Here is a 16,945-nt window from a genome sequence, read left to right on the forward strand (position 1 = left end):
CGATATCTTCAATATCTAGAAACCTATCAATATTTGTCTTGAACATACTTAATGACTGAGATGCCACATTCGTCTGGGGTGGAGTATTCCAAAGCTTCACCACATCCGTGAGTGAAAAAACCCCTCATCTCAGCATTCACTCTATTTTCCTACCTGTTCCCCATAACCCCTGCCTGAACCCCATAACCATCAACTTCATTGTCAATAAAATATGACAGAATTTACAGTGCAGAAGGAGGCTATTTGGCCCATCGAGTCTGCACCGGCTCTTGGAAAGAGCACCCCACCCAAGCCTACATCTCCACCCTATCCCCATAACCCAGCAACCCCACCCAACACGCAGGGCAATTTTGGACACTAAGGGCAATTTAGCATGGTCAATCCACCTAAACTGCACATCTTTGGGCTGTGGGAGGAAACCAGAGCACCCGGAGGAAACCCACGCAGACATGGGGAGAACATGCAGACTCCGCACAGACAGTGACCCAAGCCGGGAATCGAACCAGGGACCCTGGAGCTGTGAAGGAATTGTATCCAACTTGTGCTTCAATATATTCAATGATCCCCGCCCCCCCCGTCACGCCAGACACCGCTGCTCCACGTGGAAATGAAATCCAAAGACTAACCTTCAGAACATAATGTTCTTTATTCGTGTCACAAGCAGGCTGACATTAACACTGCAATGAAGCTATTGTGAAAAGCCCCTCGTCGCCACACTCCAGCACCTGTTCGGGTGCACAGAGGGAGAATTCAGAATGTCCAATGTCACCTAACAACACGTCTTTTGGGACTTGTGGGAGGAAACCGGAGCACCCGGAGGAAACCCACGCAGACACAGGAGAAGTTGAAGAATCCGCACAGTGACCCTAGCCGGGAATCAAACCCAGGTCCCTGGCGCTGTAAAGCAACAGTGCTAACCACTGTGCGATCGTGCCACTACATTAGAAAAATCTGTGCCCAATATTACTTTACTGCCCCCTTAAATGTCAGCCATCTCCTGGGGAAACCAGCCTTTTAGTTGTGAATATTAGGAAAGAGACCATCCTTTTAGCCAGACAAATAAATTAATCAAGCTGAGGGACACTGCAGCCTGGGAGTAATAGCTGCCTCGGGCACTGGGACCTGGCCGGGTGAGACTAAGAAGCCCCGCCCATTCCAGACGTCACCGCATCCGCGCATGCGTACCGCTCCATTTGAATCAAGATGGCAACCGTTGAACTGGGCCTGTTATCGGGAAAAAGAGCCGAAGCTGCAAACGCAGGTCCTGCAGGTACGTCTTCCTGGTTTAGGGCCTTCACGCAGTGTTTAGAAACTCTCTCCCACCAAACTGGGCTCTATCGCTTCCTCCGGATTTCCGCATCCTTACCCGCTGCCCAGGAGACAAAGAAGCGTCTCTTTCCCAGGCGTCATCACCCACCGCGCATGCTCCAACGAATCCCAGGCTTTGCGCATGCGCAGTGCTGTCCTGCGGTGTCAACAGGGGACATTCACCACTGCGGGGAATAGTGATTTTTGTTTGCTATGATGTGAAGTTTGGGCGAGTGGGATATAAATCATACATAAATCCAAGTAAGAGGGAGACATGTGGCATAGTGGTTAGCAGTGGGACTAAGGCGCTGAGGAGCTAAGGTGCATGATGGACTGGGGTTGTGTTCTCTGTCGTTTCTGATGGTCTTGGGCTGAGCAGTTGCCACAGCAGGCTGTGATGCAGCCAGATAGGATGTTTTCCTATCATGTTTTCCTGCATCTGTAAAAATCGTAAGACTCAACGTGGACAAGCTGGATTTCCATAGTTTCCCGAGGAAGTATAGGCGCTGTTATGCTTTCTTGGTCGTAGCGTTGATGTGGGAAGCCCTATCCATCTAATATTGGAAAATAGATATCCAATATCTAATTGGGGCTGAGATCCATGCAGACACAGGGAGAACAATTTATGTATCCTTAATGAACATTGATATGCAGAGAGGCAGATGAAAAGCCTTTAAACATCTCACTTGGAACAGAACTGTCTGAAACTCGAAACAGGAGCTTCAGGAAATCAAAGTACTGAGAAATAGCCAACTGCCCAGTTGATGGAAGACATTCTTAAAATATAAATTATTGGACATTGGTTCAAATCCTAGCTTGGGTCACTATCTGTGCGGAGTCTGCATGTTATCCCCACGTCTGCGTGGGTCTCCGGGTGCTCCGGTTTCATCCCACAGTCCACAGGTTAGGTGAAATGGACATTCTGAATTCTCCCTCAGTGCACCTGAACAGTAACTTCATTGCAGTGTAAGCCTACTTGTGACACTAATAAAAAAAAGACATTCACTCACTTGACTGAGCAACTCAGGTATCAGTCCTCAAGTCTGGTGCCAGACCTCTCTGCTCCCTTGCCCTTATAACCTCCGAGCTCCTCTTGCTGTTGTTTCCCAGGACAATCCCAGGACAATTGAGGGGCTGTTTAGCACAGGGCTAAATCGCTGGCTTTGAAAGCAGACCAAGGCAGGCCAGCAGCACGGTTCAATTCCCGTAACAGCCTCCCCGAACAGGCGTCGGAATGTGGCAAATAGGGGCTTTTCACAGTAACTTCATTGAAGCCTACTCGTGACAATAAGCGATTTTGATTTCATTTTAGGGCAGCACGGTAGCATAGTGGTTAGCACAGTTGCTTCACAGCTCCAGGGTCCCAGGTTCGATTCCCGGCTGGGTCACTGTCTGTGCGGAGTCTGCACGTCCTCCCCGTGTCTGCATGGGTTTCCTCCGGGTGCTCCGATTTCCTCCCACAGTCCAAAGATGTGCAGGTTAGGCGGATTGGCCATGCTAAATTGCCCTTAGTGTCCAAAAAATGTTAAGTGGGGGTTGCTGGGTTACGGGGGTGGCGGAGATACGTGGGCTTCAGTAGGATGCTCTTTGTAAGGTCCAGTGCAGACTTGATGGGCCGAATGGCCTCCTTCTGCACTGTAAATGCAATGATTCTATGCATCAATGTCCACTCTCCTACATTACTCTGTCTGATAGAGTTCAGAGGCTCAGAAGAGGAAAGAAATGAGGACATGAATCTGAATTCAGAAATTGAGTTAAAGAAACATGATAAACTGAAGGATTTAAGTCACAGTATTTGATTGCAATTAATATATTAATTTTGTCTGACACTTATGCAGAATGGAAGCAAATTATGTTAGTTGTTTTATATTGTTCTTCTTTTCTATGATTTCGACACATCATCTTTCTTTTTTCTTACATTTAAATGGTGGAGCATGCTACCCAGAATTCCCTCCATGGGCGAATATAGATATTTTAGTTAATAACAACTCCATATTACAAAAGAACACAGCTGAATACAAAACAATCAGTAATACAGTAAAAATATCCACAATACACCAAAACTGGACATTCTGAATTCTCCCTCAGTGAACCCGAACAGGCGCCGGAATGTGGCGACTCGGGGATTTTCAGAGTAACTTCATTGCAGTTAATGTAAGCCGACTTGTGACAATAAAGATTATTGTTATAAAACAGAAACCAACGAATAATCAACAAGAAAACAAAACCACCAGATTTCACGCCAGCACACTCCCACCACCACATCAGCAGAAAAGCTCCCAAACGAGCAGCACTGACAACTGGTAAAGGACACACTGATATGGGGCATGGCGGAAGGGAGAGAGAGAGAAAGAACACCCCTCCCAAGAGGGGGCACAGTTCAACCCAGAAACAGTTGTGTGTGTGAGTACATCCTGTCTTAACCAAAAAGACTGGAATGCGCAGGTACAGAAAGACTGGGCAGACCAATTATGAGCAGGGTTCAGTTAGGATGGGCATTGGATGCAGAAGCAATTTGGGCTGGAGTGGAGATGGAGGAGATGCTGCTGGGTTTAACCTATTGGACTGGGACTTAGGAGGACGAACAGGCCATTCGGCCCTCCAAGCCTGTTCCACCATTCAATATAATCAGGGCTAATCTGGTTGTGGTCTCAGTTCCCCTTGCCTGTCTGCACCACCCACCTGCACCCAGAACCATTGACTCCCTTGTCTATCAAAAATCTGTCCAACTCTACCCCAGCCTCCACTGTTCTCTGGGGAAGTGAATTCCACAGACTAATGAACCTCGGAAACAAAAAATTTATCTTAATTTTAGCCTTCACGTTCTCCCCATCTCTCATTCTTAAAGTGTGTCACCTTGTTCTAGTCTTTCCCACAGGTCCAAAACCGTCCTCATTTTTTTCCTCCTCTGAGCCTCTGAACTCCATCAGAGTAATGTAGGAGAGAGGACACTGATTGTCCTGGGAAAGGTGTGTAATCGGCGGGGCTTCGTTGTCTATTCCCGGCCTGGTCCTAGTGCCCGAAAAAGCATCGTTCTGGCAACAAGTTAAACAAATTCACCCATCCCCAGGCTGCAGTCAAGAAGAGTGCATGAAGCCATGTATATATTCAGGGTGAGAGGTTACAGCCTCTGTATAGTTTCCTGCAGGGGCTGCTCCTCAACTTTGGTTACACTTGAGCCCCAGGCTCCGAATCTTTGGCTGTCCAGTGTGGAGGAGGCTGGGTAAATCAGAAGTACTTCTCCTGGACCTGTTCTTGGATCTGGTTAACACAGAAATGTGTTGAACCTCAATGAGCAGTTTCTCTGGAGGTTGGGCGCCTGTCAGACTGCCTTACAACGTTTCATTGAAAGGGAGCAGTGGTGTCCACTGGTACGCTTGCTACCTTCCACAACTGGTGGGAAACTCGGTACAGAGCAACTCCAAAACACTGGAAGCAACATTCTGGTTTAGTTAGGAAGCTTCCCTTTGATTTTGTTGCTAATTTTGTCTTCTTTCAGTTTGTTTGGACCACTTATTTGGGGTAACAAGCGATAAAAGATTAGTCCACAGAAACTGGAATTGTCCATTCTGAATTTCTATTGCTAAACAGTGATGATGTTTGTAAACTTCTTTTACAGGGTATTAGGAGAAAAAATTTTGCAAGTGGAAACTCAAACAAAACATCGCAGAGATGTAACAGAATCATTCACTACATCAAAATCTGAATAACTTCGGAGAATGTGGAGGAGAAATGTTTCTCTGTTCTGTCTGTGGGAAAATATTTCAAACATCAGTGTGATTGGAAAGCACCAAGATACACACACACCCGAGTGAGAGTGTTCCTGTGAACTGACTGTGGAAACATCAGTGTGACTGGAAAAGCACCGAGACCCACACAGCACACACCCGAGTGAGTGTTCCAGTGAACAGACTGTGGAAAGTTTTAACCAGTTACACAGCCTGATAAAAATAAAAACATTCACAGCGGGAAGAAACCGTACACATGTTCTGTGTGTGGATCAAGCTTCAACTGATCATCCAACCTGGAGAGACACAACAAATCCAGCACCATGGAGAAACCGTGGAAGTGTGAGGACTGTGGGAAGGGATTCAATTATCCATCCCTGCTTGAAAATCATCGACGCAGTCACACTGGGGAGAGGCCATTCGGCTGCTCCGTATGTGGGAAGAGATTCATTCAGTCCTCCCACCTGCTGACACACCAGCAAGTTCACATTGACGAGAGGCTCTTTAACCCCTCAGGCTGTGATAACAACTCTAAAAGCTCCGAGGACCTGGTCACGCACCAGGTTGTTCCCACCGAGAGACAATTCAGTTGCTCTCACTGTGCAAAGCGGTTCATACGATCACAGACACTCATTGAACATGAACGTACTCATACTGGGGAGAGGCCATTCACCTGCTCTGTGTGTGGGAAAGGATTCACCCGATCATCCTACCTCACTACACACCGACTGGTTCACACGGATAACAGACCTTTCAAATGTACTGAATGTGAGAAGAGTTATAAAACCACAAGTGAATTGCTGATACACCAGAGAGTCCACACTGGGGAGAGGCCATTCACCTGCTCTATATGTGGGAAGGGATTCTCACGATCATCCCACCTTGCTAAACACCAACTGGTTCACACGGATAAAAGACTTTTCAAATGTTCTGAGTGTGAGAAGATTTACAAAACCTCAACTGATCTGCTAACACACCAGCGAGTTCACAATGAGGAGAGGCCATTCAGGTGTACTGTGTGTGGGAACGGATTCACTCTGTCGTCCAGCCTCCAGAAACACCAGCGAGTTCACACTGGGGAGAGGTCATTCACCTGCTCCACGTGTGGGAAGGGATTCATTCATCCATCCAATCTTCTGACACACCAGCGAGTTCACACTGGGGAGAGGCCGTTTCTTTGCTCTGACTGTGGGAAGACATTCATCCACTCATCCCACCTCTTGAGACACCAGAGAGTTCACAAGCAACAATTGGAATTGGATTCTGTTGTTAATGCTGTTGTTAATCACATCCAGGACTGAACCATGTTCATTCTGACAGTTGGAGAATGTTCATGCTGATGTTAATCATCCCACAATTTGCTGCAGTTTAATATTCTGATACGTGTCAAATTAATTTATGTTTTTTTAGATACACAGCAGGGACAGTAATTTCTCCAGGATAAGAGGAAACTAATTGGTGTCCTGTTCCCGACTGCCCCATTTTAGGGTCTCTTCTCCTTTTTAATCCAGTTCTCACACCTTCAGTTACTCCCATGGACAGGTCCGAGCTCCCCATACCTTCCAGAGTGTTTCCTAATCCTCGGATCCAGGGAATGTATTGGGAACACTCCCGGGACCACAAACACAAGAGCCAGTCTTTTGGACTGAGAGATAGTCTTTTGGACTAATGTACTGGATCTCATCAGTAAGGGTGGGATGTTTACAAAGCCTCCTCTTCCTGTGGTTACACTTTGGGCTGAAATTAATGAAGCCACAGATCTCTGTTTGGGAAGTGGATCATTGTAAACAGGAGTTTATGGTTACATTGTGCAGGAAGAAAAACAGAAACCAAAACCGCACAAGAGGCTGAGTTGTTGCTGATTTTAGTGAACTCCTTTCCCAGGATATTCTAAACTAACTGATCTGTACTTGCTAGAACCGTCCTTTTTGAACAAGTGCATAACATTTGTAATTCTCCAGTCCTCTGGCACCTCCAGGAATGGCTGGGAGATTATTGCCAGCACTCCTGTAATTTACATTCTCACTTCAACACGTCCTCAATTTTGAACCGATCTAGGGACAGGGTTTCCTAATCTGTCTCCATGGCCTGGGTAGTGTTCTAACCCTACAGGAGGCTCAGGGATCTGCAACCTCAGAGTCCCTGTGGCCTCATCTGAGTATTATTTACCCAGGTGATGGGAGGGGGAGCTGCCCCACCTTTTCCTCGGACTGCTGGAACATAAATATCCCGACCCAGGTGTGGGCCGACGCCGGAGACCCTTTGGTGAGTAGAAGATGTAAATAGTAAGAGGAATAAATCTAAACTTTTCTACAGTCATCGCTTGCTTCCGAGTGGTTGCTTGCCTGAGACTTTACAGTTAGCATCTATCTCCTTGGTAAAGACTGAGTTTAGTTTGATTTTGAACAAGGTGACTCGATCTTTAAAGCTCGTTCTTCATGTGTATGAGGGGGATGAGAAAATTATCAGCCATGAATGAATGGTGGAGTAGACCCGATGGGCCGAGTGGTCTAATTCAACTCTTGTGTCTTGTGATCATTGATGATTTCAATGTAATACTTGTTTCTGTAGCGCATTTAAACCTGCTGTCTTTATTTTAGAAAGGATTTCTCTGATGGATGTTGTTTGGAAAGTTATCCAGAGTTATCTATAGAGTACTGTATTCTTTGTGGGGGGGGGGGGGGGTCAGGATTGGTAGTTGATCAATTGTTCACTGTTTGTTTATAAAATGTTAACTGGATCCATAGAATAAACATTGTTTTGTTTTAAACATACTTTAGCTCTCTTTTGCGTCACACCTGCAAAGTGGGCCCTTGTGCTCCCCATAACCACAATCTATTTAAAGTTGTGGGTCAGATGAACTCCATGATATACTTTGGAATTCTCTAAACCCTGGTCCATAATAGGCTGGATTCTCCGATCGGCGAAATCGCGTTCGTTGATCGGCCGGACAATCCATTTTGACGCTGGAATCAGAGGGGGCACCGTTTTTACGATGCTCCACCCCCTAAAACGGCAAACTCGAGGAGTACGCTGCACACCGTATGGATGGCCCCAGGACATCACCCGGGACCCTCCCCCGATGCTCCGCCCCCGATTGGCCAACTCCCCGATGGTGTGGGACACGTGTCCTCACAACTTTCAGGGACCTTGCGTGGTGGCTGCGGACTGTGCCCAGCGCTCTCACTGTCGGGGAAGGGAGAGAGCCGTTCCGCTGGCAGGGGAGGCTTCGGCGGGGCTGGGGGGGTGGTCTGGGGGTGGCGAGGGGGGGATGGTCTGGGGGTGGCGAGGGGGGGTTACAGGGGGGCATATCTTGGCAAGCCGGGTCCGCACGCGGCCAGTACCATGCTGTACGGCGCGGCCGTCACAGGCCACAGCCCTGCACATGCACGGTCTTTGACCCAGCCATTCTGCAGCATATCCGCAGGTAGAGCCGGGGGCTTTATGCTGAGTGGCTGCTGACCCCCCCCCCCCCCTCCGGGCAGAGGATCGGTGTGGGGGTGGCGCTGGCTTTTGGTCGTAACGGATCCTGCGGACAGAGAATCCAGCCCATAATCGTTCATCACCAGAAAATGCTGGACATATTCGCTGCTCTTATATGCTGTGTCTCACTTAATTATCGGTGCGTTGAACATAGAACATACAGTGCAGAAGGAGGCCATTCGGCCCATCGAGTCTGCACCGACCCATTTAAGCCCTCACTTCCCCCCTATCCCAATAACCCCTCCTAATGTTTTTGATCACGAAGGGCAATTTAGCATGGCCAATCCACCGACCCTGCACATCTTTGGACTGTGGGAGGAAACCGGAGCACCCGGAGGAAACGCACGCACACACGGGGAGAACGTGCAGAATCCGCACAGACAGTGACCCAGCCGGGAATCATCCTGGGGACCCTGGAGCTGTAAAGCAATTGTGCTAACCACTATGCTACCATGCTGCCCAGTGTGCCTTTTCAACCACCTCATCTACCTCTCCTGCTACTTTCAGAGATATGTGAGCCTGCACTTCAATCTCCCTCTGTGCCTCTACACTTCTCACTCATACCAGTAATATTATTTCTCTTTGCCTTGTTTGTCCGCCCCAAATGTAATTATTACTTCACAATGTTACAGATTAATCTCCGTTTGTTACTTGTCTTTCCACCTGTTCAGTTAGCTGATATTTTCCTGAAGGTTACAGCTTTCTTCCGCACAATCGCAAGACTGTCAATGTCTTAAACATGTCCCCTATGTAAAAGTTTAAATCATTGACGTATATCACACAAAGCATGGAATCTTATCCTGAGAAATACTCCTCTTTGCTGCCTGCTGCTGCAGCTGATGACATTTCCTGCACGTGTGATTGTCCAGCCTATGAGAAAGATGCTGCTTTTCCCACTGGGAACTGGATGTGCATTCCACGGGACTAGGATGCCCTGCTGTGTCTTTGTTTATCTGATTATTAACTGACTGAACCAGAATCAGTTTGATATTAAAATAAATGAAAGTTTATCAGCTACTCATCAATCAGCTTCTTCCACTATGCTGAAGTCACCTTATTTTATAGAATTAACTGAAATGATTATTATCTAAACACCTCAGAATTTCGTTTACTGAAAAATTGAGATTTCCAACTGTTGCAATCCTTTTTAGTGTTATCTTTATCCCCTAGATTTGATTAACTGAACATTGAATGTAACTACATGATAAATTATGAATTTATTTTAAGATTTACATTACTTGATTAATATATTTTTACTTTATAGTTGATTAATGTAGTGACCAGATCTGTACTCAGCACTCTAGCTGTGCTCTATGTTTTATCAAGTTCAAACATAATCTCCCTGTTCTTTTATTTTGTGCCTCAGACAAGAAAGAAAAGTGTCCCAAATGCCTCTTGACTACCTGATCTATCTGTCCAGCCACCTTCAGGAATCTGTGGTTTTTGAATCCAAGGTCATTGTTCCTGTATAATTCTCAGCATCATCCCGTTTATTCTTCATTCCCTTCTCTTCTTTACCCTCCAAATTCTTGATGTCACACTGCTGCAGATTGAATTCCATTTTCCATTTTTCTGTCGATCTGACCCAGTCCATGGATTTATTCTGCATAATAGTCACAAGTAGGCTGACATTAATGCTGCCACACTGCGGTGCCTGTTCGGGTACACTAAAGGAGAAGCACGTCTTTCGGGATTTGTAAGAGGAAACCGGAGCACCCGGAGGAAACCCATGCATTGTCAAACACATGAAAAACTTGTGTACCTTCTACCAATTTCTTAATCGTTGCTCCTACATTTAACTCAAAATCATTGATATATACCACAAAACTGTGGAATCCCACATGAAATAGGCATCCAAATAAATTTCACTTCTGCACGTGATTGACAGCAGCAATAACAGCAGAATCCAAACCCTGATGTCGCCTGTGAACTTGCTGGTGTCTGAGCAGGTTGTTTGACTGAGCAGATGACTAGCCTCTCTCCATAGAACATAGAACAGTACAGCACAGAACAGGCCCTTCGGCCCTCAATGTTGTGCCGAGCCATGATCACCCTACTCAAACCCACGTATCCACCCTATACCCGTAACCCAACAACCCCCCCTTAACCTTACTTTTATTAGGACACTACGGGCATTTTAGCATGGCCAATCCACCTAACCCGCACATCTTTGGACTGTGGGAGGAAACCGGAGCACCCGGAGGAAACCCACGCACACAGGGGGAGGACGTGCAGACTCCACACAGACAGTGACCCAGCCGGGAATCGAACCTGGGACCCTGGAGCTGTGAAGCATTTATGCTAACCACCATGCTACCCTGCTGCCCTCCAATGTGAGTGTATTGGTGTTTCAGAAGATCCTTTTTGCTTTTCAAAGTTTTCTCACAGTCATAACAATTAAAAGGTCTCTGATCAGTGTGATCAAATTGGTGAGTCAGAAGATAGGTGAACAAGTGAATCTCTTCCCACACACAGGGCAGGTGAATGGCCTCTCCCCAGTGAGTACAATGATGTATCAGTAAATCTTTTCTGCTTTTGAAGCTCTTCTCACAGTCAGCACATTTAGACATAGACATAGAACAGTACAGCACAGAACAGGCCCTTGATGTTGTGCAGAGCAATGATCACCCTACTCAAACCAACGTATCCACCCTATACCTGTAACCCAACAACCCTCCCCTTAACCTTACTTTTTAGGACACTACGGGCAATTTAGCATGGCCAATCCACCTAACCCGCACATCTTTGGACTGTGGGAGGAAACCGGAGCACCTGGAGGAAACCCACGCACACACGGGGAGGACGTGCAAACTCCGCACAGACAGTGACCCAGCCGGGAATCGAACCTGGGACCCTGGAGCTGTGAAGCATTTATACTAACCACCATGCTACCCAAACGGTCTCTGGTCAGAGTGGACCTGATGGTGTGTCCCGAGGTTTGATAAAGCATTAAATCCCTTCCCACTATCCAGGCAGGTGAATGGCCTCTCAGCAGTGTGAACATGCTGGTGTGTAGAGGTTGGATGACTGAGCGAATCCTCTCCCACACACAGAGTAGGTGAATGGCCTCTCCCCAGTGTGACTGCGTCGATGAGTTTCCATTAGATAGATAATTGAATCCCTTCTCACATTCCCCACATTTCCATGGTTTCTCCTTGGTGCCGGTGTTCTTGTATCTGTCCAGGTTGGACGATGAGTTGAAGCCTCGTCGACACACAGCCTGAGTCCGGTCTCTTCCTGATGTAAATGGTGCAATATTTTTTCAGACTCTGTGACTGGTTAAAGCTCTTTGCACAGTCAGTGTGTATGTGCCTCAGTGCTTTTCCCATCACACTGATGTTTGCAATCTTTTCTCTCAGACAGGACAAACATTTCTCCTTCCACATTGAAAGGCTGATGATTTTCAACTCCTGATGAATCGATAGACTCTGTTAGGACTTGACATGATGTTTGGTTTGAATTTCCCATCTGCAATCCAAATATTGTGTAAAAGAAGTTTACATTGAATTACTTAGATTCTACAATGCACAAACAGGCCAGTTGGTCCAACTGTTCTGCTGCTGATTATACTCGACACATCTCCTTCCATCCCATCCACCTCATCTCAGCATGTCAGCTGATCTTTCCACTCCCTTTTCTCATGTGCTTGTCCCATTTCATTTTGGAAACTTCCCAGCACTTTCCTCAACTCCTTCCCTGGTAACAAGTTGCACATCTAATCCAGTGAATGATGAAATGTGTCCATATCTCCCTCTTGGATTTATTAGTAACTCTCTTGTATTTATGACCTAGTTTATAATAATAATAATATTCATTATTGTCACATGTAGGCTTATGCAATGAAGTTACTGTGAAAAGCCCCCAGTTGCCACATTCCGGCACCTGTTCAGGTTCACAGAGGGACAATTCAGAATGTCCAATTCACCGAACCAGCACATCTTTCAGGATTTGTGGGAGGAAACTCGAGCACCCGGAGGAAACCCACGCAGATTCCGCACAGACAGTGACCCAAGCAGGAATTGAATCTCGGACCCTCTCACTGTGAAGCAACAGTGCTTGTCAGCCTCCTCAGTGTCAAGCGTGAACCGGTAAATCCCACACTGTTTTTCAGCGCTAACCACTGTGCTACCCATGTTTATTCCTGGCTCCCAGTTTTCGACTTCTTTACAAGTGGCAGCATCCTCCCCACCTCTCCCCTGTCCAACCCACAGATCATTTTAAAGATTTTAAAAATCATTTTAAAATCAGGTCACAACTGAGTCACTTGATTTCTCAAGAAAATAAGTCCCAATCTGTTTAATTTTTGCCCGATAGCTGTAATCTCTGTTTGCAAAAATCATCACTCTGCATCCAGGTTAGAAATTGAGGAGACGAAACTTTGTTTGAGTTGGCGCGTGCGCCTGCGCGGTTGCTTCTTCTCTGAAGATCGGGCACCCCGAGAGCCCCGCCCTTCATTCACCGCTCTCACCATCTGTAACCGTCACAATGCCGGAGTGATTGACGGGCAGCTCCGGACCAATAAGAAGAGGAGGAGCGGGACTCCGGGATCCACCCAGCCGCTGGTCCTCCAGCGAATCGGAGTGAATGAGGGGCGGGGCCCGCTGTGATTGAAGCATGCGCAGTGTGGGTAATGGCGACCGGGAAGGACTTTGTATTCAGATCGGAAATTGGTATGAGGCGTTTAACAATATGGAGGGAGCGAGACATCGCGGGAATGGGTGGAAACGTTGTGTAAAACTGTTGAAATCGCAAACTTCGGAAAGTTTTACGGGACCCTGTTTGTACCGAGCGGGGCTGCAGCTCCTTATTTTCAGCTGAGTTAACGGCCGCCATCTTTATTGGATGTGCATCAGGGCGCATGCGCGTTTCTCATCTTTGTCGGGGCGATGTTTCAATGAGTGGGAGGGGCTTGTTCCCCATTGTTCAGAATGTGGAGATGCCGCCTTGGACTGGGCTGGGCTCAGGGAGAAGTCTGACAGCAACAGGGTTATTTGGAATCACGAGGTTTCAGAGTGTAGCTTCTTAATCAGGTGAATGAAGAGGATGGTTACACAAACAGCCAAAGATGAAAGATGACACTTTGAATCCGAGTCTTTGCAGATAATTAAGTCTTTACAGGTCCAGGTGGTGCGACTGGAGAGAGGGTTAATCACAGGTTAAAGAGATGTGAATTGTCTCAAGCCAGGACAGTTGCAACAGATTAGTTATATTATTTACAGTTTGTAATAAAGTAAATGCATCGTTATTTCTTGTCTTGTAATATAAAACTGTTGCTATATTGTAGATTTCCAGTCATCTCTTCCCTCAGAGAGTTGTTAGTCTTTGGATTTCTCTTCCACAGGACCAGTTGTATCTGGGGGTCATTGAATATATTGAAGCACACGTTTGACAGACATTCTATTGACAAAGGAGTTCAGGGTTATGGGGAACAGGTAGGAAAATAGAGTGAAAGCTGAGATGAGGAGGGATCTCTTCACTCGGATGCGGGGATTCTTTGGAATTCTCTACCTTAGAGGAATCTGGAACCTCAGTCATCAGGTATGTTCAAGACAAATATTGATAGGTTTTTAGATATTGAATGTATCAAGGGATATGGGGATTGTGTGGGAAAATGGTGCTGAGGTAGATCAGCCAAGGATCTCATTGAATGGGTGAGCAGACTCAGTGGGCCGAATGGCCTACTCTTGCTCCTATTCTAATCCCTGTGTCCTGGTCAGGATGCAGCGAGCTGAGCTTGGATCTGTCAATCAACATGAATCAGCACCTTCAGGAGAATTGGGAGGTTGGATATTAGATACAGCAGAGTGAGAATGGAGGGAGAGCGTGTGGGACGGAGATTTACAGCTTTTGGAGAACGAGAGAGGAAATAATGTTCCATAGGAACTAGAATTGTCTGTTCTGAATTTCTATCCTGTACTAACTGCTGACTTTGTAAATTGTTTTTGAAGGATATTGGAAGAGGAGGAATTATAGACAAAAATCTCGAACATCATGTCGCGATGTGACAAACTCACTCGATTCCTTCTGAACTAGATATCATCGGGCATCATCGGTGAGAAGGAGAAATGTTTGTCCAATCTGTCGGCTTCAAAAGATTTTAAACATCAATGTGCCTGGAAAAGCACCGAGACCCACAGAACACACAGCCGAGTGAGACTGTTCCAGTGAACTGACTGTAAACATCAGTGTGACTGGAAAAGCACCACGACCCACACAACACACATGTGAGTGTGAGTGTTCCAGTGAACTTTCTGTGGAAAGAGCTTTAACCAGTTACACAGACTGAAAAAACATCACACCATTCACAGTGAGGAGAGACAGTGCACATGTTCTGTGTGCAGACAAGGCTTCCACTAATTATCCAATCTGGAGAGACAGGAGGAGTCCCAAAACATGGAGAAACCGTGGAAATGTGGGGACTGTGGGAAGGCATACAGATGCCCATCTGAGCTGGAGATTCATCGACGCAGTCACACTGGGGAGAGGCCATTCACCTGCTCTCAGTGTGAGCAGGGATTCACTCGATTATGCAACCTGCAAAGACACGAGCGAGTTCACACTGGGGAGAAGCCTTTCACCTGCTCTCAGTGTGGGAAGGGATTAACTGATTTATCCAGCCTGCAGTCACACCAGCGAGTTCATACTGGGGAGAAGCCATTCAAATGCTCTCAGTGTGGGGAAGGATTCATTGATTCATCCACCCTGCGGAAACATCAGCGAATTCACACTGGGGAGAGGCCGTTCACCTGTTCTCAGTGTGGGAAGGGATTCATTAATTCATCCACACTGCGGAAACATCAGCGAATTCACACTGGGGAGAGGCCATTCACCTGCTCTCAGTGTGGGAAGGGATTCATTGATTCATCTGCCCTGCGGCAACATCAGCGGATTCACACTGGGGAGAGGCCGTTCACCTGCTCTCAGTGTGGGAAGGGATTCATTGATTCATCTGCCCTGCGGCAACATCAGCGGATTCACACTGGGGAGAGGCCGTTCACTTGCTCTCAGTGTGGGAAGGGATTCATTAATTCATCCACCTTGCGGAAACATCAGCGAATTCACACTGGGGAGAGGCCGTTCACTTGCTCTCAGTGTGGGAAGGGATTCATTACTTCATCCACCCTGCGGAAACATCAGCGCATTCACACTGGGGAGCGGCCGTTCACCTGCTCTCAATGTGGAAAGGGATTCATTGATTCATCCGCCCTGCGGCAACATCAGCGAATTCATACTGGGGAGAAGCCATTCACCTGCTCTCAGTGTGGGAAGGGATTCCGTGATTTATCCAACCTGCGGATCCATCAGCGAGTTCACACTGGTGAGCGCCCGTTCATCTGCTCTCACTGTGGGGAGGGATTCACTCAGTCATCCAGCCTGCAGACACACCAGCGGATTCACACTGGGGAGAAGCCATTCACCTGCTCTCAGTGTGGGGAGAGATTCCGAGCTTCTTCCAGCCTGCGGAACCATCTGCGAGTTCACACTGGAGAGAAGCTGTTCACCTGCTTTCAGTGTGGGATCGCATTCAGTGATTTATCCAGTCTGCAGACACACCAACGAATTCACACTGGGGAGAGACCGTTCACCTGTTCTCAGTGTGGGAAGGGATTTATTGATTCATCCATCCTGCAGAGACATCAGCGAATTCACACTGGGGAGAAGCCATTCACCTGCTCCCTCTGTGGGAATGGATTCACACAGTTATCCACTCTGCAGACACACCAGCAAGTTCACACTGGGGAAAGACCATTCACCTGCTCTTAGTGTGGGAAGGGATTACATAGAAATATAGAAAATAGGAGCAGGAAGAGACCATTTAGCTCTTTGCACCTGCTCCGCCATTCATTATGATTGTGGCTTATGATCTAACTCCATCTCCTAATCCTGCTTTCCCCTCCATATCCCTTGATTCCCTTTGCCCTCAGTGCTATATCTAACTGCTTCTTGTAAATGTACAATGTATTGGCCTCAACTATTTCCTGTGCTAACAAATTCCACAGGCTCACCACTTTCTGGGTGAAGAAATTTCTCCTCATCTCTGTCTAAATGGTCTACCCCGTATCCTCAGACTGCGACCCCTGGTTCTGTACACTCCCACCTTTGGGAAAATCTTTTCTGCATCTACCCTCTCAACTCCTGTTGGAATATTATAGGTTTCTGTGAGATCCCCCATTCTTCTGAACTCCAGCGAATACAAAGCTGACTGATTCATAAGAACATAAGAACTAGGAGCAGGAGTAGGCCATCTGGCCCCTCGAGCCTGCTCCGCCATTCAATGAGATCATGGCTGATCTTTTGTGGACTCAGCTCCACTTTCCGGCCCGAACACCATAACCCTTAATCCCTTTATTCTTCAAAAAACTATCTATCTTTACCTTAAAAACATGTAATGAAGGAGCCTCAACTGCTTCACTGGGCAAGGAATT

General features: G+C 46.9%; 2 protein-coding genes and 1 pseudogene across 2 annotated transcripts in view; 2 read left to right on the top strand and 1 right to left on the bottom strand.

Moving 5' to 3' along the window:
- LOC119951639 overlaps positions 1–1,428 on the bottom strand; it is a 63,821-nt pseudogene extending 62,393 nt beyond the window's left edge.
- Positions 1,204–7,702, top strand: LOC119951640 (zinc finger protein 239-like). The gene is made up of 4 exons (XM_038774819.1): positions 1,204–1,270; positions 3,004–3,099; positions 4,808–4,830; positions 5,396–7,702. The coding sequence occupies exons 1-4, from the start codon at positions 1,204–1,206 to the stop codon at positions 6,335–6,337; spliced, it is 1,128 nt and encodes a 375-aa protein (XP_038630747.1). The 3' UTR covers positions 6,338–7,702.
- A 5,429-nt stretch (positions 7,703–13,131) lies between these two features.
- The window catches only part of LOC119951641 (oocyte zinc finger protein XlCOF6-like), a 29,691-nt gene continuing 25,877 nt past the window's right edge, over positions 13,132–16,945 (top strand). The window contains exons 1-2 of the mRNA XM_038774820.1: positions 13,132–13,189; positions 14,468–16,262. Of these exons, the coding sequence (XP_038630748.1) occupies positions 14,913–16,262 (1,350 nt within the window). The 5' untranslated portion in view covers positions 13,132–13,189; positions 14,468–14,912. The remainder of the gene's footprint in view (positions 13,190–14,467; positions 16,263–16,945) is intronic.

This window comes from Scyliorhinus canicula, chromosome 17 (assembly GCF_902713615.1).
Source record: "Scyliorhinus canicula chromosome 17, sScyCan1.1, whole genome shotgun sequence".
Classification (NCBI taxonomy): Eukaryota; Metazoa; Chordata; class Chondrichthyes; order Carcharhiniformes; family Scyliorhinidae; genus Scyliorhinus; species Scyliorhinus canicula.

Bases quoted from the DNA above. Each gene is read 5' to 3' on its own strand.
- LOC119951640 (XM_038774819.1), top strand. From the start codon at position 1,204: ATGGCAACCGTTGAACTGGGCCTGTTATCGGGAAAAAGAGCCGAAGCT. The intron at 1,271-3,003 runs GTACGTCTTCCT...TCTGTCTGATAG, and splicing joins TGCAAACGCAGGTCCTGCAG to AGTTCAGAGGCTCAGAAGAG. The intron at 4,831-5,395 runs GTAACAAGCGAT...GACTGTGGGAAG, and splicing joins GTTTGGACCACTTATTTGGG to GGATTCAATTATCCATCCCT.